General features: G+C 36.5%; 1 protein-coding gene across 10 annotated transcripts in view; it reads left to right on the forward strand.

Moving 5' to 3' along the window:
* Positions 1–24,855, forward strand: part of DMD (dystrophin) — a 2,236,915-nt gene that overhangs the window by 639,090 nt on the left and 1,572,970 nt on the right. For 9 of the 10 annotated variants that reach the window (XM_024988361.2, XM_024988358.2, XM_024988360.2 and 6 more), the window contains 2 exons: positions 3,633–3,783; positions 19,807–19,926. In XM_024988361.2, the coding sequence (XP_024844129.1) occupies positions 3,633–3,783; positions 19,807–19,926 (271 nt within the window). Of the gene's footprint in view, positions 1–3,632; positions 3,784–17,417; positions 17,485–19,806; positions 19,927–24,855 lie in introns of those variants that run through there. The other variant, XM_024988367.2, reaches the window with a different exon arrangement.

Below are 24,855 nucleotides of genomic sequence, written 5' to 3' on the forward strand. Positions count from 1 at the left end.
ATATATTTAATACTTTTCCTTAAAATAGTAAATTTTTACTTAATTTTAGTTGATTTTTCATCCTAAGTGATATGATCTCTTATATGCATTAAAATCGCATATATGCACACTGTATATAAATATGTATGTGTATATACACACATAAGCTCATTGTGTGTATACACACACACACACACACACACACACACACACACACTAAGACATCCCCCAAGAGGATGGAATGATGCTGTTGTTTCAAGTGACCACACTTTGAGAACCATTGGTCTAGAGAGGAAAAGCAGGATTTCTTTGGCTGGGATACAGTGATGTGATTGTACCAGTCATTAAAATATTGAACCACACAGGCTGCACACTGAGTGTCCCCATACACCATTTTCCTCCCAACCATGCCAGCCCCTCCTCCAAGAACCTTCAGCTCCATATTTTTACATTCCACCTATAAAAGATGCAATACCTGAGAAAGCACTTTTTGGTACATCCATTCTTAGAGGATAGTCTCTGAGTCTAGGTTCATAAGGCGAAATCACTGTTAAATATAAAAGGTTACTTGAGGTTCACACTTCACATTTTCAGGCAGAGCTCAAGAAATTTCCCAGAACTCATGGGTTAGTGTCGGGTATGACATTGTATGGCTCTCCCACACCTTATATCATCAAACGCCTTCCTGATCCTCTAATGCCTTAGAAAATTTGCACAGGTGATTCCTTCTATTTAGAAAGTGTTTACCCCATCCTCTTCACTACCTCCTCAAGACTTTAGAGTTATTCAAATATTAGTGCTTCAGAAAAGTCTTTCCTTACGTCATGAACTCAATTCAGTTACTTTCATTTCATAGCATGATCTCAATTACAATTAATTAATGGCCTCAGGAGCTATATATTATCTGTGACCCCCATTCAGAAGGTAAGCTCCATGACTGTAAAGGTCTTTGTCGCTTCACCATTCGTAGTATCTAAGTACTCAGTAATTCTACATTTAATAAGTATATGACTCAGTTCTTCAAGTCTCAACTCTCAGGTTCTGTGTTGTGTAATGACATCATTCGGAAAGAGCCCAGGTCAACGTGGAGCCATTTTTATGTCCCCTCTGAATGTACACAAATATAACCATAATGATTTCCTCATACTGTTATAATTGTTGACATAGATATTTCCTTAAAAGTCTCTAAGCTACTTGAATATGAGGATGTTTTCTTTTGTCCATCTCTAACAAATAGGAGTTTCTAGAATAGATGTGGAACCCAGTGAATATTTGTTAGATGAAACATCTCTCCAAAAGTTAAAAAAATGATATTTTACAATGAAATTCCTTATTAACACTAACACATGTATGTTTGACTTGAAACATTTCTTCAACTATAAATAATAATATGGAATGTTTTTCTTTAGTTTCTGAAATGTGAGATTTTTAGCTCAATGTAAGGACAAACCAGGCAGGAAAAACAGCAAACACAAGGAATTATATTGCAGCCAATTCTCATGAAATCTTGTTATCAAGTCAGTTCTCAAGGGATAGACTGAACCAATAAAGTAAAAGATTTATATACCTTGCAATGCCAGGATGGTGTTCATTGTCTAAGAAACTTAAACTAGCAACTTTGAGTTTTTGCTTCCACTTAAATGGATGCTTTATGTTGTTTCCCATAAAAAGAAAATGTCTACTTTTTCTGTTTGATAAACGAAAGCTCATTCTCATAGACTTCTGATTACAATGTGCCTCAGGGGACCTGTGTCTCTAAAAGGTTAAAGCTGTAATGATAAATGGTATAACCAGTCCATTCTAAAGGAGATCAGCCCTGGGTGTTCTTTGGAAGGAATGATGCTAAAGCTGAAACTCCAGTACTTTGGCCACCTCATGCAAAGAGTTGGCGCATTGGAAAAGACTCTGATGCTGGGAGGGATTGAGGGCAGAAGGAAAAGTGGACGACAGAGGATGAGATGGCTGGATGGCATCACTGACTCGATGGACATGAGTTTGAGTGAACTCCGGGAATTGGTGATGGACAGGGAGGCCTGGTGTGCTGCGATTCATGGGGTCACAAAGAGTTGGACACGACTGAGCTACTGAACTGAACTGAAATTATTTTAAACACTCTCAGTTATGTGTGTATTTTATATGTTTAAATATGTTGATTAATGGAAATTTCTGGTAAAAATTTTATAAATAAGAATAATAAATAATTGAAATTATGCCTTCCTTATTGACATTTTAAGATCAGTCTGCAGTATACTATGGTTCTCAAAAATGCTTTAAACATGCCTTCATAAAGAATATTTATCTTAAAATTTGTACTAACACTTCTCTTTTGTCTCTCAACATTTTGTTAAATTAATAGATGAAATAACCAAAATTTTACTTTTTATCCTTACTATGAAGTTGTGTTGGAGAAGGCAATGGCACCCCACTCCAGTACTCTTGCCTGGAAAATCCCATGGACGGAGGAGCCTGGAAGGCTGCAGTCCATGGGGTTGCTGAGGGTCGGACACGACTGAGCGACTTCACTTTCACTTTTCACTTTCAAGCATTGGAGAAAGAAATGGCAACCCACTCCAGTGTTCTTGCCTGGAGAATCCCAGGGACGGAGGAGCCTAGTGGGCTGCCATCTCTGGGGTTGCACAGAGTCGGACACAAAGTGACTTAGCAGCATGAAGCTGTGTGGTTGATAAGCAAGATTTCATCTCATGTCTGTGATGCCGATATTCACACTGAGAAGATTTAAAAACTTAGTCTAAGGCATATAGCCAGACTGTGAACTAAAACCAAGTGTTTGGACTTTAAATCCATTGCCCAGCCCACTAATGTATACATCCTTGACAAAAAGAAAAAAAAAAAATATTTCACTTATCTATTTGTGCATAACAAATGACTCCAAAGTTGCAGCTTAGTACAAAAATTTATAATTACATCATGATTCTGTAGATCAAGAATATGGTCAGGGCTCATCTAGGTGGTTGTTCTGAGATTGCGGTATGGCTGGGGTCACTCACCGGGCTTCATTCATCAGGAAGCATAACTTTTAAGATTGCCTTTTATCCTCCAGAGTTACTCTCAGGATGGTCTCTAATCATTCGGTAGTCAGCTTGGGCTTCCTTACAGCATTGCAGCTGGATCCTAAGGGACAGAATACAAATGGTGCTCATTCCTTACAGCCTATGCTTAGAACTTGTATAATGTCACTTCTGCCATATTGTGTTGGTCAGAACAAATCACAAGGCCAGTCCATATTCATGAGCGTGGAACATTGACTCCATCTCTTAATGGCATGACAGAATTTGTAGCCATGTTTTCCACCACACATATATTAAAGTAATGGACATAAAAGCAAACAATTGCCAGGGTACATTACTAGCTCAATTACCAGAGATGGCTCTCACTTTATTTATCATGTTCACATTTAGTTAGCTGTGTGAAATGTTCTAAAAATTGGAATGTGTGGACTATCATATGCTGAAGAAAGAATACCTTCAGAGGTGATTGATTATGGGTTTTATTCACTTTCTTTCTTAATGTCCAACAAATGCCAAACCATGTTAACACACATTCAAATGTCAATAGTTTTACCTAGTGATAGGTTTAATAATAGTAAAGTTGCTTTGACAGAAGCAATAATTAGGTATCTTTCAAATTTTCAGTTTACATAAAGTTCTCATGGATCTCCAGAATCAGCAGCTGAAAGAGTTAAATGCCTGGTTAACAAAAACAGAAGAGAGAACAAGGAAAATGGAAAAAGAGCCCCTTGGACCTGATCTTGAGGACCTCAAACGCCAAATACAGCAACATAAGGTTAGTATATTTTATGCTATTTGCTTTCATGTGGAAAACAAACTGTGTATATGTGTATTACATACATACACATGCCATGTTTTCAGATAAGAGAGAACAAAAGCTTCAAATGAGAAAAGGTTTAAAATAATTCTTGCCTAATATTTTTGCAGTGTTTACTTTTTTGAATACAAAATAGCTAGGCTTTTCATACTTGAAAAAAAAAATCAAATATATTCCTGGAAGAGAACAATGTGGCTATGTGATTTATTAAAATTTTGGTTTTCCAGAAGAGAGTCTCTGTAGGGATTACCTGAAAAGCAAATTTACGTAATAAGGCAAGATTTTTTTAAACGTGTTTTTACCTTCAATTTATAAGGTCTGCTTACAGCAGGCCAAGCTTAATGAAAAATGGACATCTGTAACAGTGCTTTCCTGTCAAATATAGCATCTAATAATTTTAATATTTCCATCTTATCTTGTACATTTACAGTTATGCTCCCTGGTTACCTGCAAGTATTTATTGTTTCTGTGATTAGAATTTCTACAGAAATTTTCTTTTCAGCATCCATTTTTTTTTATTGAGGTGTAATTGACATATTCATTTCAGGTGAGCAGTATAATGATTCAGTATTTGTAAATACTGCCAAATGATCTGTGCAATAAGTCTACAGTTAACATCCATCACCATATAAAGTTCAAAATCCTTTTTGTGTATGTGAAGAGAGCTTTTAAGATTTACATTCTTGGCACCTTTTAAATATGTACCCAAATATTATTGATCATAGTTACCATGTTATAGATTACATCCCTGTGACTTGCATATTTTATAACCGGAAGTTTGCACCTCTTTGGCCGCTTTATCCATTTCACCTGGTGCCCCAGCCCCCTCCCCTCTGGCAACCACCATTCTGTTGTCAGTAAGTTTTGTTTTGTTTGTTTGTAATGACTTTTAGATTACACATGTACGTGAAATCATACAATATTTGTCTTTGTCTGACTTGTTTTATTACCATAATTCCCTTAAGATCATCCAAATTGTCACAAATGGCCAAGATTTTATTATTCTTTTGTCTTTTTGTGGAATATATACAACATTCCAATATATATATACATCACACATTCTTTATGCATTCATCTGTCAATGATGAATTAGGAAACAACTCCTGTGTTGTTTCCATATCTTGGCTATTGTAAATAATGCTTCAATGAACATGAGGGTACATATATCTTTTCAAGGTAGTGTTTTTGTTTTCTTTGGATAAATATCCAAAAATGGAATTGCTGGATCATATGTAAGTTTTATTTTTAATTATTTTTAGGAATATCCATGCTGTTTTTCACAGTGGCTGTGACAGTTTACATTCCCAACAAGTGCATTAGGATTCCTTTTTCTCTACATTGTCCCCAACATTTGTTATTTCTTGTCTTTTTGATAATAGTGGTTTTGACTTGCAGTTCCTTAGTGATGTTGAGCATCTTTTCATGTGTCTTTTGGCCTTTTGTATGTTTTCTTTGGAAAAAGAAAACCTCTGACCTTTTTTTAAAAAACAGATATGTATCTTTTTGCTGTTGAGATGTATGAGTTCTATATATATTTTGGATATTAATCCCCTATCAGATATATGCTTTGCAAGTGTTTTTTTTTCCCATTTGATAATTACCTTCTCATTTTGTCCATGGTTTCCTTTGCTGTGCAGAAGCTTTTTAGTTTGATACATTCCCACTAGTTATTTTTGCTCTTGTTTGTTTTGATTTTGGGCTCAGATCCAAAAAATTGCCAAGACCGATGTCAAGGAGTTTACCACTTATGATTTCTCCAAGGAGTTTTATGGCTTCAGCTCTTACATTCAAGTCTTTAATTCATTTTGAGTTGATTTTTGTATAAAGTAAAAGATACCAGTCTAATTTCATTATTTTGCATGTTCCTGTCTAGTTTTCCTGGTACCATTTTTTTGAAGAGACTGTCCTTTCCCCCTTGTATCTTCTGGGACCTTTGCTGTGAACTAATTGACCATTTATGCTTGAGTTCATTTCTCTATTCTATCCCATTGATCTATATGTCTGTTTTTTATGTCAATACTGTACTGTTTTGATTATTGTAGTTTTGTAATATGAATTGAAATCAGGCATCTTGATGTCTCCAGCTTTATTCTTTTTTTTTTTTAAAGATTTCTTTGGTTATTCGGGGTCTTTTGTGGCTCCATACAAAATTTAGGGTTGCTTGTTTTATTTCTATGAAAAATGTTGGAATTTTGATAGGGATTGCATTGAATATCTTGATTGTTTTAGGTATATGGACATTTTAACAGTATTCTTCCAATCAATGAGCATGGAATATATTTTCAATTATTTGTGTCTTCAGTTTTTTTTCATCAGCGTCTTACAGTTTTCAGCATACACGTCATTTACTTCATTGGTCAAACTTGTTGCTAGGCAAATTAAAGTTAAATTTCTTGCTAGGCATTTTATTCTTTTGATACAATTGTAAATTGGATTTTAAAAATATTTTTCTTTCTGATATTTTTAGTCATTGTATAGAAATACAACAGGTTTTTGTATATTGATTTTGTTTTTTTTTTTTTTTATTCTTCCAATTTTATTTTATTTTTAAACTTTACATAATTATATTAGTTTTGCCAAATATCAAAATGAATCCACCACAGGTATACATGTGTCAATTGTTGAGTACCCTGGCATTTGTACCCTGGCAATCAATAAGAATAGCATTGAAACATGTAAAATATCATGTATGAAACGAGATGCCAGTCCAGGTTCGATGCACAATACTGGATGCTTGGGGCTAGTGCACTGGGACGACCCAGAGGGATGGTATGGGGAGGGAGGAGGGAGGAGGGTTCAGGATGGGGAACACATGTATACCTGTGGTGGATTCATTTTGATATTTGGCAAAACTAATACAATTATGTAAAGTTTAAAAATAAAATTAAAAAAAATAAAATAAAATGCAAATGGATCATACTATAAAAAAAAATAGAATGTACAGGTATCAGTGTGACATGTACATGATATTATGACTTTAGTAAATGTTCTTTGTTAAGTACTGATTAATACAAATTAAATGTTCTCTTAGAAGCACAGTCACCTATCTTTTCCTTAAAGCTTAGTTAATCACAAACATTTGGATTGCCAAGACTGTGAAATATCTCTTCCAGTGACCTTTAAAATGATCTGGATAGTCATGTAATGGGAAGGTTTAGATGTAATCCTGCCAAAGGATTTGACATTTCATTTCATTCCATTGCATTTTAATCCATATCACTGAACAGACATTTATTAAAACAAAATAGCTGTTGTGAAAAATACAGAGACCTACTGTGCATGGAATCTTCCTCGAGAAACTCACATGCTAGTGTATCAGATAATGACACAGAAAATAAGTGGCTGCTATATGTTATATAAGGCATAATATGGCCAATGGCTTGAGAAAGTTAAGAAAAATAGTGATTTGTTTGGGCAAAGGAAATGAGGTGGGGCAATATAATGTATGTTACTTGCCTTGGTCACGTGTTACTGTGCTCACTGCTGGAGGACCACCACCTGATCGTGGAGGGTCTTGAACTCAAGACAGGCATTTGGAGCTATGCTATAGGCAGTAGGGATCCATTACTGATGATAAATTAAACTGAGGAGAGTGGGGATTTAGGAAAGTGTATCTTCTATTTTAGGAAAATACATCTTGTTAGATAAATTAGATCACAGCTGAACAGGAATCCGGGATATGTTAGGAAGATATTGCAGAAAGTATATACAGCCTGACAGAAAGCAATGTCAATGGAAATCATTTTGGAAATCAACAGCAGAACCAAAGAGGCTAGAATTAGGGAATTATCAAACAGTTTAAAATAACAGATTCTGAGACTGGGCAATTGGGAGACACAAGATGGATTTTTTAAAAAAAATAGACAGTACTAAGAGAGAAATATAATAATTGGGAGGAGGACAAGTGATTCTGAAAAAGCATACTAATGCAGTAGAAGCAAATAGTATAGAATCAGACAGTGCTTTTAGTGATTAGTAAGCTCTCTTCCATCTTTAGGAAGGTTAGAAGTACGTGTTATTGGTTACTGCTATGAAATTTTTATTTCCAATCATTTACCCCCACAAAGTGCTTGGTGAATGTCTGATAGCTATGGCAGTAAAGGTAAATAATATATCAATAATTAGGGGAAAAAAAAAAAAAAAACGACTATGCTATAGCCAGATAGCCAGAGAGACTTTTCTGTGTTTCTCCAGTTCTAGCCAAGTATTTAGCATGTGAATTGCATAACTGATGATCAGTAAATGTTTTATGGAGCAAATGCTTTCATTACTTGTGACTAGTTCTGTGACACACAGAGGCTTCATCACTGACAGAGACATGAAACTTACAACTTAAATAAGCAATAATCATGAGCAGGAGCAAGAAAGCACTCATATAGGTGAAGAACACATCTTTAAAGCAACTTACATGGGGATATTATCTCAGTGCCCTCTCACTAACTCTTTTTTTTTTTTTTTTCATTCCTTCTCTGTTTCATTCTCTGTTCAAATCTTAGTGGTTATAATCCTGATATCTTTTTATAAATGTCACAAAAGATACTACCAGTAGGCATACTTGTGTATGTTCATAGAAATCAAGCTTGTGAGCCTTGGTTATGCAGAAAAGCAAAACCATTCAATGCAATCAAATAATCAGCTGGCTACCTACCATAGATGGCCAGTTCATGAACAAGATGTGCACAGTGGACCAGCCAAAGAAACTATAGAGTCCATAATCCTGCAACTTTTGTGTGTGTGTGTGTATAGAATTCTGGTCTTGTGAGTTAGGTTGAACTTCATATAGATTGTAAGTAAGGTCTCTGTTTTGCCCTTATGTTTTCAGTCTTAGCCTCTATCACATTTTGATTGCCCCTTTATGCTAGGCTTAAAAACTTAACCCTTCTTCCAAGATTCTTCTATAGAAAGGATGGAGAAGACCTGAAAATTATATTGTCCTGTTTCTTTCATCAGTTTCCATACGGACATTACCTGACCTTCAAGGAGCAGTGAATAGGAACCATGGGGAAAAAAACATGTATCCTCTAGGTGGGAGATCCCATGATCATATCAAAAGACAGCATTATGAAAAACAGGTTGCAGGAGAGAATATCTAAGTAGGAATGATTAACAAGAGAAAAGTAAGGGGAAAAAGCAGTATATAAAGAAACTAAGCCATATAAATAAAAGTAACTTGCACCTCCAATTACTGCTTAAAACTTTATATTAAGAACAGTTTTTGTGATTAGCATTTGCCATTCACATATCACTGTTAAGGCAAGCCTAGGTAGATCAAAATAAACTGGAAAATTCTGAAAGAGATGGGAATTCCAGACCACCTGACCTGCCTCTTGAAAAACCTATATGCAGGTCAGGAAGCAACAGTTAGAACTGGATATGGAACAACAGACTGGTTCCAAATAGGAAACGGAGTACATCAAGGCTGTATACTGTCACCCTGCTTATTTAACTTATATGCAGAGTACATCATGAGAAACGCTGGACTGGAAGAAGCACAAGCTGGAATCAAGATTGCTGGGAGAAATATCAATAACCTCAGATATGCAGATGACACCACCCTTATGGCAGAAAGTGAAGAGGAACTAGAAAGGCTCTTGATGAAAGTGAAAGAAGAGAGTCAAAAAGTTGGCTTAAAGCTCAACATTCAGAAAACGAAGATCATGGCATCTGGTCCCATCACTTCATGGGAAATAGATGGGGAAACAGTGGAAACAGTGTCAGACTTTATTTTGGGGGGCTCCAAAATCACTGCAGATGGTGATTGCAGTCATGAAATTAAAAGATGCTTGCTCCTTGGAAGGAAAATTATGACCAACCTAGATAGCAAATTCAAAGGCAGAGACATTACTTTTCCAACAAAGGTCTGTCTAGTCAAGGCTATAGTTTTCCTAGTGGTCATGTATGGATGTGAGAGTTGGACTGTGAAGAAAGCTGAGCACTGAGGAATTGATGCTTTTGAGCTGTGATATTGGAGAAGATTCTTGAGAGTCCCTTGGACTGCAAGGAGATCCAACCAGTCCATTCTAAAGGAGATCAGTCCTGGGTGTTCTTTGGAAGGAATGATGCGAAAGCTGAAACTCCAGTACTTTGGCCACCTCATGTGAAGAATTGACTCATTGGAAAAGACTCGGATGCTCGGAGGGATTGGGGGCAGGAGGAAAAGGGGACAACTGAGGATGAGATGGCTGGATGGCATCACCGACTCGATGGACGTGAGTTTGAGTGAACTCTGGGAGTTGGTGATGGACAGGGAGGCCTGGCGTGCTGCGATTCATGGGGTCACAAAGAGTCAGACACGACTGAGTGACTAAACTGAACTGAAAGGACATCAAGAAAAATAAATGCAAAAAGGCAAAATGGTTATCTGAGGAGGCCTTACATATAGCTATGAAAAGAAGTCAAAGGCAAAGGAGATAAGGAAAGATATGCCCATTTGAATACAGAGTTCCAAAGAATAGCAAGGAGAGATAAGAAAGCCTTCCTCCATGATCAATACAAAGAAATGGAGGGAAACCAGTAGAATGGGAAAGACTAGAGATCTTTTCAAGAAAATTAGAGATAACCAAGGGAACTTTTCATACAAAGATGGACTCTATAAAGGACAGAAATGGTATGGACCTAACAGAAAATATTAAGAAGAGGTGGCAAGAATACACAGAAGAACTTTACAAAAAAGATCTTCATGACCCAGATAACCATGATGGTGTGATCCCTCACCTAGAGCCAGACATAATGAAATGCGAAGTCAAGTGAGCTTTAGGAAACATCACTATGAAAAAAACTAGTGGAGGTGAGGGAATTTCAGGTGAACTATTTCAAATCCTAAAAGCTGATGCTGTGAAAATGCTGCGGTCAATATGCTAGCAAATTTGGAAAACTCAGCAGTGGCCACAGGACTGGAAAAGGTCAGTTTTCATTCTAATCCCAAAGAAAGGCAATGCCAAAGAATGTTCAAAGTACTGTACAATTGCCCTCATCTCACACACTAGCAAAGTAATGCTCAAAATTCTCCAAGCCAGGTTTCAACAGTTCATGAACCGTGAACTTCCAGATATTCAAGCTGGATTTAGAAAAGGCAGAGGAACCAGAGATCAATTTGCAAACATTCATTGGATCATCGAAAAAGCAACAGAGTTCCAGAAAACGTCTATTTCTGCTTTATTGACTCTACCAAAGCCTTTGACTGTGTGGATCACAACAAACTGTGAAAAATTCTTCAAAAGATAGGAATATCAGACCATCTGACCTGCCTCCTGAGAAACCTGTATGCAGGTCAAGAAGCAACAGTTAGAGCTGGACATGGAACAACAGACTGGTTCCAAATAGGGAAAGGAGTACATCAAGGCTGTATATTGTCACCCTGCTTATTTAACTTATATGCAGAGTACATCATGAGAAATGCTGGGCTGGAAGAAGCACAAGCTGGAATCAAGATTGCAAGGATAAATATCAATAACCTCAGATATGCAGATGACACCACCTTTATGGCAGAAAGTGAAGAACTAAAGAACCTCTTGATGAAAGTGAAAGAGGAGAGTGAAAAAGTTGACTTAAAACTCAACATTCAGAAAAGTAAGATCATGGCATCTGGTCCCATCACTTCATGGCAAATAGATGGAGAAACAGGGGAAACAGACAGACCTTATATTTTGGGCTCCAAAATCACTGCACATGGTGACTGCACCCATGAAATTAAAAGATGCTTGCTCCTTGGAAGAAAAGTAATGACCAACATAGACAGCTAATTAAAAAGCAGAGACATTACTTTGCCAACAAAGGTCCATATAGTCAAAGCTATGTTTTTTCCAGTAGTCATGTATGGATGTGAGAGTTGGACTATAAAGAAAGCTGAGCACTGAGGAATTGATGCTTTTGAACTGTGGTGTTAGAGAAAACTCTTGAGAGTCCCTTGGACTGCAAGGAGATCCAACCAGTCCATCCTAAAGGAAATCAGTCCTGAATATTCATTGGAAGGACTGATGCTGAAGCTGAAACTCGAATATTTTGGTCACCTGATGCGAAGAACTGACTACTTGGAAAAAACCCTGATGCTGGGAAAGATTGAAGGCGGGAGAAGAAGGGGACAACTGAGGATGAGATGGTTGGATGGCATCACCAACTCAATGGAGATGAGTCTGAGCGAACTCCAGTGTTGGTGATGGACAGGGAGGCCTGGTGTGCTGTGGTGCATGGAGTCACAAAGATTCAGACACGACTGGGTTACTGAACTAAACTGAAAGGAAATCAACCCTGAGTATTCATTGAAAGGACTGATGCCAAAGCTAAAACTCCAATACTTTGATTACCTGATAAGAAGAGACTTATTAAAAAAGACCATCATCCTGGGAAAGATTGAGCTCAGGAGTAGATGGGAAGGACAGAGGATGAGATGATTGGAGGGCATCACCAACTTAATGGACATGAGTTTTTGGGAAATTGAGAGATAGCAAAGGACAGGGCATGCTGGTGTGCTGCAGTCCATGTGTTCACAAACAGGTGGACATGATGTAGTGACTGCAAACAACAACATTAGCATTTCTTTCAAACAGTAAAAGCATGTAGGAAGACCCAACTATTGTGTGTGTGTTTAAAGATAGTTTTGTGTTAGTAATTTTTCAGATGTAATAGGTTGAATTCAAGTATCTCTAGGGAGATAAAACCTGAAACTCAGCTGAGTACACACACACTGTTACACACAGGAGCTTTTAAGTTTCTGTTTATGTGCCTTATGATGTGGAATTATATGAAACGTATATCTATGTCTTATGCTTATTTCATCGATATTAATATCTCTTATGTGAGAGGGATTATATCACAGATTCTGAAGCCATACTCTCTAGGTTCAAAACATAGTTCTGTGAGCTGAATGACTTTGTAAAGTTTCTTAACTATGTCATGCCTCAGTTTCTCCAGGTATGAAGTTAGGATGATGATGATGATGATGTGAATACCTATCTTATACTGTTGATAAAATTATTTACTAAGTAACTGCATAACCCTGATACCCAGAATTATATATATTATCTTAGGTGCTACTATTGTATAAGACATGACTTTTACCCAAATGAAGTTGATTAGTATGGTAATAATCATCTTATGATGTAAAGAAGTGATGAGTTATTTAGAAAAGGGCAGCATCACACTTTATGGTCTACAGAGTACTGTACAGATGATACTCAGTTTTAATTTTTTTTAATGTAGTTGAGAAGACATATAATTCCATATAAATACTGTAAACAAGTAACAGATCCCAAGGATAACCTCACATATGAGATAATGCCATTACTTCAATTTAATTTTAAAAAGTACAGTCCATACCCATGTTTGTATTTTAAAAAATCAAGTGATTCCAGCTAATAGGTGACTCAGAAACTATTGAGCACTGAGTCAGTTACATGGCTCAAAATGTTATAGCCCTGTTTTAAAGTACATCAGTGCATCTACTAAAATGTAACTATCCAAGACCCCTTCATCTTACAGATACCAACTTTATTTATTTTTTAATACCTTATTTCTCCAATAATGGTTATTCATTAGATGTTTCTGCCCTCTGCAGAGGGTAAAACAAGAAGGAAAGCAAAAACTCTATTCCTCACTTAATTGAGTTGGTCTATGCTAAAATAGGGCTTTCCTTGTGGCTCAGCTGGTAAAGGATTTGCCCGCAGTGTGGAAGACCTGGGTTTAATCCCTTGCTTGGGAAGATCCCCTGGAGAAGGAAAAGGCTACTTCCATGGAATGTAGAGTCCATGGGGTTGCAGAGAGTCAGATACAGCTGAGCGACTTTCACTTTTTTCAGTCAATTATGTTGCCTTTGTGCATTTCTTTTTCTTTGGGGTGACTTTGGTTCACTGGTACTTGCACAATGTTACGAACCTTTGTCTGTAGTTCTTCAGGCACTCTTACTATTCACCAGGGAAAGAAAAAGTGAAAGATTGCATGCGTGCATGCTAAGTTGCTTCGGTTGTATCCAACTCTTTTGCAACCCGATGGACTGTAGCCTGCCAGGCTCCTCTGTCCATGGCATTTTCCAGGCAAGAGTACTGGAGTAGGTTGCCATTTCCTTCTCCAATCTAATGAAATAGGCACATTTATTATCCTAGTTTTGAAAATTAGAAAGCTGATGTTTGGTGTGGTTGGAAACTTTCAGAAGGTCACATAGCTGGTTAGCAATACCTGCAGGAATCAAACCTAGGAATTCTGACGTTAGTTCCCACACCTTTAACCATACACATATTTTTTTGTCATTCTGTGTTCTTTTTCACATATATTCTGAAAGATACATGGGCACATTAATGGTCAGCTCTGTTTTTACAATTTTTCACATTTATTGAGCCTCCTTCTTGAAATTGGTAATCATTGTTTTCTTTTAAAAAAAACATCATTGAAATGTTCTTTAGTGCCCTGCCCCTCACTCTTGTAGCTTAGGAGTGGGAAAAAATATAAACATTTATTTCTAACAAAAAGGTAAAAAATGAATTCTGTTATAAAGACTAATATAGCTATAATATAATGGTTAAATAAGTAGGTATCTAAATAAAAGCTCTTCTAGGAGAACCTGGTGAGGAAACTTATTTAAAATATTTAGCAAATTGATAATAAAATTGCATACTGTAAATAGATCCTCATGAGGGACTAGACAGCACAGTGACCAGTCAGGCTTATTAACGTCAATATTGGACTGAAAATAAAATGGTCAATTATTTCTGAGTCATTTCATTCAGTGAATAGATAGAATAGGGAATACAGAGCCTAGTCCAGTGTAGAGATGATCAAAAGAAGGATATAAGAATAGCCATAAGAGAAAAGGTGATGAGAATGATATACTGCCTACTCACCAGTTTTCTGGTTTGCCTGGGATGTTTTTATTTGAAAATAAAATCTATTTATGTCCAGATTATTGTATTAACTAATTGTTCATAAGTATCTAGGGATTTTTTTGGTTCCTAAGCTGGATTGTCTAAGATTGTACTTTCCCAAATGTTACACTTACCCCATGTTCTTAGAAACTATTCTGGTTTCTTAATATTTTTGCACAGTTTGTACTGAATATAGCCTTTCATTTTGTGTACATTTAGTTGGATAAGCTAAAACTATGAATTACTTAATAGTTTATTAAGCATATTTCTAATAATATTAATATAAAGTGATATGTGAGGAGGCAGGAGATGGCCTTAGAATCAGTGCAGAACCAATGACCTGTGTCATTTCTAGGTATGTTTGTGTGTATGTAGGACTTGCAAGTGTTGGCAGTTTCCTTTTAAAGTAAAAGAAACAATAAAATAAACTATGTGCATAGGCAACCAGTGTTTTTTCCTGTTTCCTGTTGTTTACCATATACTGTTACCAAGGGAAGGCAATGGCACCCCACTCCAGTACTCTTGCCTGGAAAATCCCATGGATGGAGGAGCCTGGTAGGCTGCAGTCCATGGGGTCGCCAGAAGTCGGACACGACTGAGCGACTTCACTTTCACTTTTCACTTTCATACATTGGAAAAGGAAATGGCAACCCACTCCAATATTCTTGCCTGGAGTATCCCAGGGACAGAGGAGCCTGATGGGCTGCCGTCTATGGGGTCGCCCAGAGTCAGACACGACTGAAGTGACTTAGCAGCAGCAGCAGGGCAAGAATTCAGTACCACTGAAACATTTGAAGGAAATAGAAGAAAAGTCATACTTAAGTCATAAAATGTGAATATGTACTAAGGGAACAACAAATTTTATCAGATTTTTTAAATATATAGTAATTTATAAGAAATAGAGTTATTTACAGGGGTATAACAGAATCTAAGTTGGCCAAATCTAAGCATTTTTAATGTTACATTTCACTGTTGGCCTTTTCTCTTGTCATAACGAAAAAAAAGATTCTTAGTTGACATTAGAAAACAAACATTGCTGACATTTGTATCAAGTAATGATATAGAAATTTAATTAGGACCATGACAGATTTTTTAAAATCTGGTAAGTGTAACAAATGCATCACTTCAATAAAAATTCTGGCAAGAAATACATAATAAGACACCTAGTATATATCTGTGTGTATAAATAATTTATATTCTTTTAATAAGGAAAAACAGGCTTTAACAATCACATATTACAACATTTTAATCTGAAGACATTATCTTCTGATAGGCAAAAAGCTTACTGTATTTCTCTGGGGATACATCTGTACTTGAAATAATTTGGCTCATATATCAGGTTTAATTAGTGAGTCAGTTGTAAATATCCATTGTGTAAATCCTGCTATGAGAAATTGAAATCCATATGAAGTAAATATTTAATTAAAAATTAATTGTAAACTAGCTTTGAAAATGTTAATATATTTTAAAAATTAATTGCCTTGAGAATCCATGTTTTCCCAAAGAGGGAAGCAGGGAGCTATACTTTATACCAGTGATCAAGGCCCTTATTCATGGAAAGAAAGGTTGGCAGAAAATTTTAACTTTTAAACCCACCATTTTCTGTATGGCACTTTCACTTCTTCTAAGAGACAACTTCATTTTTAAAAATTAAGTCCGGACACTGGTGGATATTTGATAGTATTTTGCAGATAAGGGAATTAGCTAATACTATAATATTCATTAATATTTATTTTTGGAGTTAAGTTCTGGCAAAATAGAGAATATGATTGAAATGTTTCAGTAGTTTTCTCTTGCAGCTGTTGAGTATGTTCAGAAAGGTCAATTTAAGCTTTTCTGTTTTAATCCCCAATTACAAGTAAAAAAAAAAAAAAATATATATATATATATATATATATATATATATATAATTTGAAGAAGTCATAAAAGAGAAAAAGAGATACTGGAAGTGACTTAAATACAGTATATGTTAATTTATTGCAGTGCTATGCACTGTTCAAGATTTCATCTACTGTGGAGAACCTTTTCCATATTCCTTTATTTTCCTCTGCTCCCTTTGAGTTCAGGTAGTTCTCACATTTGATTTTTAAAGCTATTAACTCACTAACCACTAGCTTAGTGGTAATTTGTGTTAGCACTTCAGCAAAAGCATAACATGTAAACCCTTGATCAATTTGGCAAAAATATAATTTCTGATTGTAGAACCAATAGATAAGCAAAATAAAATAGAAATCTAAAAAAACTAGTATATTTGATCACATATGTTTTATAAAGATGCAACCTGAGTTTCAAAATAAGTATTTCATGAATCAAGCAATGACTTTCTCAGTTTCCTTTGCTAAAAAAAAAAAAAATATGAAAATCATAAAAAGGTAAAAAATGTGAGCAATATTTCCTAATTGTCTTTAATATATGTAACTGAATATACCCTCATGCTTGAGTGATAGGGGGAAGAAAATGACTTGGCCAAATTAAAGAAACCAGTTTATGATATATTGGCCACCAAAATATTATTTTAGTTATTATTTTTAAAATTCCTGGCTGACACATTTGAATTGTTCCCAGTCCTGGCTTATATAACTCAAAAAACACAGACTAAACATGACTTTCAAGGGCAACTCTGAATGTTAATGTTTCCATTTTCGGCCTCACGGCAGAAAGAGTTTTATTAACCAGTGTAAGCCTTGGAATGTCAAAGGCGTGATAGGCAGTACAGACTCCACACACAAAATAGATGCATAGTCATTTTATTCTAAATTGCTTCACTTGAAAATGCACCATGAAAATCTGGAGAGAGGAAGTAAAAGTAAGTGATTTTATAGTGCTCTAAAAGTTGAGACTTGAAAAATAAAAGTCCTAGGATAAAAATGCTCCAGCATTCGCATTTGTGATGTAGCTAATCCTCTTAGGTTCCCTTACACCTGCCATACAGTTTGAATAACTAAGAGCAAGTCCCATAGGTTCCAGGCAGCCTTTCTGTAGGGACTGCAGGTTTTCTAGAAACTAACAGGCTTTGTGGGCTTCTCTGGTGGCTCAGATGGTAGAGAATCTGCCTCCAATGTGGGAGACTGGTGTTTGATCCCTGGGTCAGGAAGATCCCCTAGAGGAGGGCATGGCAACCCACTCTAGAATTCTTTCCTGGAGAATGCCATGGACAGAGGAGCCTGGTGAGCTACAGTCTATGGGGTCACAAAGAGTCAGACATGACTGAAGTGACTTAGCACATGTGCATGCACAACAGATTTTGTCTCAAACCTACTTCTTCTTTCTTGTAATATATAATAACATATTCTAAGAAGCAGAGTAGATGATTAGGAATTTTACATACTCATTTAGTCATTTCCAGGTAATAATTAGTGTAGCGTGATAAGATCTTGGTGGAACTGGAGCTCCCAGGCCAGGTGTCTTGGATTTAGAATGGTCTCCTCTGTTTAGTCCTCCTCTATTTACCATCTATTTATTCCTCTCTGCCTTCCCCTGTTTATCTTTATAAGAAATCTATACACTGATTTTTTAAATATTGGAATACTGTTTGGGGTTATATATGTTTGATAGTGTAATTGTAATTAAACATTAAAAAAATAGAATCTTACCCATTAGATTGTAGTCTTTACGCAGTCAAGAAGGGCCAAACTCATCTGTGCATATTGCTCTCACCCCTGCACGTGGTGCTGTTCATTCAATAAAAAATCATTGATCTTTAGTTATATGAAATGTAGTGAGAAGGACAGAGAGTGTCTCTGTTCTAATGGACCTTATATTCCAGTACGTAAAGATAAACAACACATGACTAATACAGAAGAAAAATCCAAATATGAAAATGAGAGGTTAAAAAAGTTATATGACTCAGGGAACTCAAACCAGGGCTCTCTAACAACCTAGAAGGGTAGGATGGGGTGGGAGGTGGGAGGGAGGCTCAAGATGGAGGGGACATATGTATCCCAATGGCTGATTCATGTTGATGTTTGGCATAAACCAACTCAACACTGTAAAGCCGTTATCCTTCAATTAAATAAATTTTTAAAATGAAACAGATAAACTGTATGATTTGAGTTAATAAAAAGTTGTAGAAATGGTAACTCAGAAGCAAATTTGGGTAGCATCTTCATGAAAAGCCTTTCTGAGTAGGTGATGGTTAAACTGAGTCCTGAATGATAAGAAGGAGAAATTATTTAAAGATATGGAAGAAGAGCAATTGGGGGTAAAGCAAACAGCTTGACACACTGTTAAAGAGAGAGCAGATAAGTATGACTGAAACATAGTGTCAGAGGGTGAGAATGGTATGCAGTTACTTTAGAGAGGAAGGAAGGTACTAGATCATATAAGGATTTCTGGTTACATAATTTGGATTTTCCTTCTTAGTGTCATGGGACCACATTGGTTTTTATCCAGGGGAATGCCATCTGATTTATAGCTGAGCGGAGGAGAAGGAACCAGCAAAGAAACTAAAAAGCAGTTCTTAGTGAGATGAAAGGATAATCAGGTAAGGGTGGTGCCTGCAACTCAAGAAGAGAGAAGGTCCAATATGGAATGGTTAATTAGGTTGGTAATTGGAATGTCAATTAAAATGGTATCACAAAATGGCTAGTAGATTTGGGAACCTGGAGGTTGATGGCAACCTTTATAAGAGATGTTTTAATGGGATAATGAGTAAAGGGTATAGTAGGGTAAGGGAGTGGAAAGAGTAACTAGAAAACACAATTTTTTAGTGAAGAGGAACATATAACAAGGCAGAAGCGATAGGGGTTTTGGGGGCCAAGAGTTTGTTTTGTTTTGGTTGTTAATGGAGAACTGTAGAGGAGACACTGAAGACGCTCGAGGCAGCCAGGTGTTTTAGGAGAACAGTCCTTGAAAAGGTGACAGGAAGTGGGATAAAGGACAGCACATCTTAGTATGCCTTTATCAGCAGATGCTTTCTCTCCCTTTACTTTCACATTCAGTTGACAAAAATGTACAAATCTTGCTGAGCACGATAGCAGAAAATTTGCTTGAAATGGTTCTAGTCTAATAAAAATTGCATTACTCAAAGCAGAAATGGCAGAAATGAATTACATTCATTTGGGGAAAAATGTTTCTTGGCATACAGAGCAGGAGACTTTTAATTTCCTTTTACAATTTTATATTTCAGGTGCTTCAAGAAGACCTAGAACAGGAACAAGTCAGAGTCAATTCTCTCACGCACATGGTGGTGGTTGTAGATGAGTCTAGTGGTGATCATGCAACTGCTGCTTTGGAAGAACAACTTAAGGTCAGATTATTTTCTTTAATACAGTAAATATGTCATTCAAAGTAATTAATTGCAATTCAGAAAATATTTAGAATATTTAAAACGGAATTTGTATATGGCAAATATTAAGCATGCAATGTATTTATTTGAATTGATTCAAATTATGTCTCATCTGTGGGACATTTGTACATAATTCCTTTTCAGTATTTGCTGTTTGTTCATAGCAGCTTCTTGGCCTTTGGGGAAATACATAACTGCAGATTTGTTTTTTAATTATAGTTGAATACCATATATGAGATAACTGGTAGTCGAATATTATTTATGTTCTCTTCAAGCCTGCAATCTGAGGACAAAGGTTAAAAAAAGAACACAAAAAGGATCACATTTAATCAAATAAAAAGTCTAACACCTTCATTATGTTTATTTCTGGAAGCCTTCAGTTTTAAGTCTCATTGAGGATGTAGCCGAATTTTTAAATCATGGAAGTTTGTTGGAGCAGACACTTAGCCTATCAGTCTCTCATTCAATCTGACTCATAGTAATTGTGTCCTTGGAAACTTAACTCGTACATATTGATAAAGGATAATGTGAATATTTTCATATTTTTATATTTCCCTCCTAATTGAAAATGATAAAGTTGTATTGTATTTTTTTTAATTTCAACAACGTGTATATGCATATACCAAACCATCAACATTAAGGAAAAATACAGCAGTTTATTGTTCAGAATGTAAAACATACATTCACATATTTAAACAACCACAGATTATATTTGAGGCATTCATTGTACCCACCAAATACCTGCCTTTCTTTGTGATGGTTAGGGGCCACTAGTCTGACATGTCTCAGGATCCAATCAGTGTGGGTTTAAATAGCTTTATAAGGCCAAGATTGTTCTAAACCTAGTTTCTCTTACCTAACCTATAACACGATTTCTTAAAGCCTTATCTCTGTTTTCTTCTCTTTTTGTGTGAATTGTATTTTTTTTTAATCCCAGTGAAATGTCATTTCCTAAGGTTACTGCTTTAGACTTCTATCTCCAACAATGTTATCTCACTCTCCATCATTAAATGAGAAAGACAAAGCTGTTGAACTGCTACAATTGAGCATTTAATATATACTAGTGATTCATGTTAATTGCTTATGTTTCAATGAAATTGCAAGGATTACAGATCTAAAAAGGTTTATGCCACTCAATAATATAATGTCTCATTGTATATGTGATCAGATTTGTTTTACACACACACACACACACACACGACTTGCTAAAGGACTGACAGGCTGCTGCTACACCCATCTTAAGAAATTCCATAGTTCTGATACAATAACTTTGTGACTATTTACAAATAGGTAAAAATCTAATATTCAGTGTTTCTTAGACATTTTCAGAAAAGTTGAAAGAAGGCCTGGAGGCAGAGGTTAGATGGGTGACTAGTTTAAAAAACAAAACAAAATAAAACAAAAAAAAACCCAGAAACTTTTCTAAGTCATAGAGTATTTCCAGTGAAAATAACAACGGAAAAACATTCAGTCTGGCATCACCAGACCTAGTACAACTAGCTTTAGAATATAATTATTCCAAGGTGATGCCTGTGGGACTAGGCCACCTTGAAAAGCAGTCCAGAGCACTCACAGATGGTGACTGGGTTAGATCTTAGGTAATAAATTAAGAGTGGTGGCCCTAAGGTTTTCTATATTTATTATCCTACTTACTCCCATTTTTTAAACCATACTTTCTGCCTTTAATTCTTTGACCCAGAAACATCTACTAAGATAGCTGTGCATGTATTGGCTGTTTCCGATTCACACAAACTCAGTTTGTATTTGTCCGTGATTGCCTCCCCCTTAATTAGTGTTGAAAATAGCCTCCCAGTCTCCTCTTTCCCCCTTAACCTCGTTTCCCCTTGTGATACCTCATTTCCTGTACTGTCACCTGATTTTAGATAATCTTGACTAGTGTCTAAAAGAGCAGAGTTAAGGGACTTCAGTGGTGAGGAGGCCACTGCTTTAGCCTCTCTTCCTATTCCAACAGTTTCCTCAGTCTCAGAGGAATCCATCCATGTTTAAATTGTATGCCTTATTTAACCCGTGGTTTGAATTGCCCTGAAATACTGGGCTCTCATTTGACTTTGAAATTTGGGTAATTCTTTTTTAGGTCCCTTGCGAGTGATACAATCTTATCTTACCTAGTTTAATTTTTATAAGGAAAGAGAAGAGGGTGAGAAGTTGATAGAAAAGGAGGAGGAAAGAGGAAATAATAAAGAGTAAAAAGATAAATACATTAGAGGAGTCACTTGAACACCAACACAAATGCCCTCTGTGTGTGAGAAGAAGTCTATGTATACTTCAGAGACTGAACTACCATGCTTCATACTGGGCCCTGAGGAATTCTGTTAGAAGTAATAGTAAAAATTTTAGGAAAAAGAAACAGGTATATGGACTCAGTATTGGAGAAGGAAATGGCAACCCACTCCGGTGTTCTTGCCTGGAGAATCCCAGGGACGGGGGAGCCTGGTGGGCTGCCGTCTCTGGGGTTGCGCAGAGTCAGACACGACTGAAGCGACTTAGCAGCAGCATATGGACTCAGTACAGTGGGTGGAGGAACTGGCAGGAAGAATCCTTAAGAGCTTTGGTTGAAGTAAGGTCTGGTCATCCCACACCTTCTTTCTCCCCCCAGACCTCCCATGTCACCACAATGCCTTAACCCATTTCTCTCCAACTTGTAGAAGTATCAGAGCCTCAAAATGGATACCCAGTGTCTTTAGGAAAGAGATACAGATGGGGGAAGACTTGGAAAGGAAGTCTTTGATGTAATTCAGTAACAGAGAGAGAGAGATGTGCTTCCCATCTTGAGTTAGAATTCTAAAAATACTCCTCATGGAATATCTTTACATGTATTGACTTAGTTCTGTGAACTCTGTTAGAAGTTAGATTTTTCTCTAACTTTAAAAGACTTTTAGAAGTCTTCTTTTTAAAAGGTTTGAAGAAAAACAAAGTTAGGTCAGAACATATGCTTAGGGATTCTGAAAGATGGCATGACTTATGAAGGATAATACTCTGAAAAGTGCAGTCTCTTGTAAATTAATTTGATTCTGTCTCTCAGAGGTTCAGCTTGTCCCTCAGCAATGTCACCACAGGTCAGAAACTTGTCCTTAGCTTTAGAGGTTTCTGTGATATCAGTAGATTTATAAGCAGTGATGCCAGTTAACTAATTTTCCTGAGAAATAGCTTGGCTAAAAACTAAGGTAAGTAATTTATTTGGCAGCTTCAGTCATGGAAGATATTACCATAGCTCTTTCTTTTTCCTTTTTTTTTTTTTTTGATGATTACTTTTAATGTCTTTACTATGTCAGAGGGATTATGCTGGGTAACAGAGGTAAAATGGTGAGTGAAAAAGAGAATTTGTTCTGCCTTCCTGGGTCAGAAATGGGTAATTTGCAAGCATGTTGCCTTCCTTGGAACCTTGAAATGAGTGTAGCCATTTATTAGGCTCCCATTATGAATTCAAATGCTGATTCCTTGTCATCCTTGGTCATCTTGGTAGGCCTGGTGGCTGCTGTCTTGGTACTTGCAATCTAACAGAGGAAATAAACACTAATTACATGATTTACAAAAATGAGAAAATATTTAATAATGGACATAACTTATTTCTATTAGGGAAAGGAAAAAAGTTTTGTGACAGCAGATTAGTCTGACTTAAGCTGAAGCTTGAAAGCATGAAATGATTCCCTAGGAAAGTGATGTTTATGATCTAAAAGACACATTGGATGGAACTGTATGAAGTATATGTATAAGGGGATTGGTGGATGTGCACATGGTTTCCAGGAAGGAGAAACAGTATATCAAGTGAGCATGGCACTCTAAAAAGTGAAAGTGTTAGTCACTCAGTCATGTCCAACTCTTTGGTACCCCATGGACTATAGCCCACCAGGCTCCTCTGTCCATGGGATTTTCCAAACAAGAGAGCTGGGGTGGGTTGTCATTTCTTTTTCCAGGGATCAAAACCGGGTCTCCCACATGTCAGACTCTTTACCATCTGAGCTATGAGGGAGGCCATGGCATTCTCAAGGAATTGAAAAAGAGCCAGTTTGGTTGCAGTAATGAAGTTCAAAAGATTGGAGCTAGCAAAGGCTTGGTAGGTAGACAGGGCCTCGTCTAAGAGCTAGACTTAAATGTGTGATACTAAACTCCACAATAATTCATTCAGTCAACAAACATGTGTTGAGCAACAGCCTTCTGCCAAGATGGTGACTGGGACCACCATTATGGGAATGGGTGGGGAACACAGTCATGGTACCTGCACTCCTGGACCTACACTAGTTAAATGCAATTTAGTGTAAAATTTTGGTCATGACGAGTTCAGTGTGACAGATATATACCTTACTAGATGACTTTTATCTTGCTCCAGAAGGTAAAGAAAGGCTTACCCAAGTGGCAGAAAGTGAACTCTGAAGATTAATAGAAATTGATTAGACAACAGTAGAGAGCAGGAAGGTATTTCAGATAGAAATACTATATTTATTCATTCATTCAACAGATATGTATTGAGTACCTACTAGGCACCAGCCAGAAGTCTAAGCTTTGAGGTTAAGTATGAACAAAACATAAATCGTTTCTCTCTAAAGCTTACATTCCAGCAAGCATCAGAATACCTAAGTAAGATTTATACTATGAAAAAGGTGCTGAAAACTATAAGGGAAAATAGACTGGAGAAGGAAGCAGTTTTACATGGAGGAGGTCAAGGGAAACTTTGCTGAGAAGGTGGCATTTGAGCAAAAACTGAAACAAAATAAGGGAGGTGTTTCGGAGGTGCATAGGTCCTATGGTATTTTCGCATTTGAAACCTGAAAAAAGACTATAAATAGAGCATAAAGGAAGCCTATTGTTCTAGGGAGATAGCTGTTTCTAGTGAAAAAAGATTCAGAAACCTGGTGAGGCCAATAGCTTTTA

The sequence above is a fragment of the Bos taurus genome, chromosome X (assembly GCF_002263795.3).
Source record: "Bos taurus isolate L1 Dominette 01449 registration number 42190680 breed Hereford chromosome X, ARS-UCD2.0, whole genome shotgun sequence".
In the NCBI taxonomy this organism is placed as follows: Eukaryota; Metazoa; Chordata; class Mammalia; order Artiodactyla; family Bovidae; genus Bos; species Bos taurus.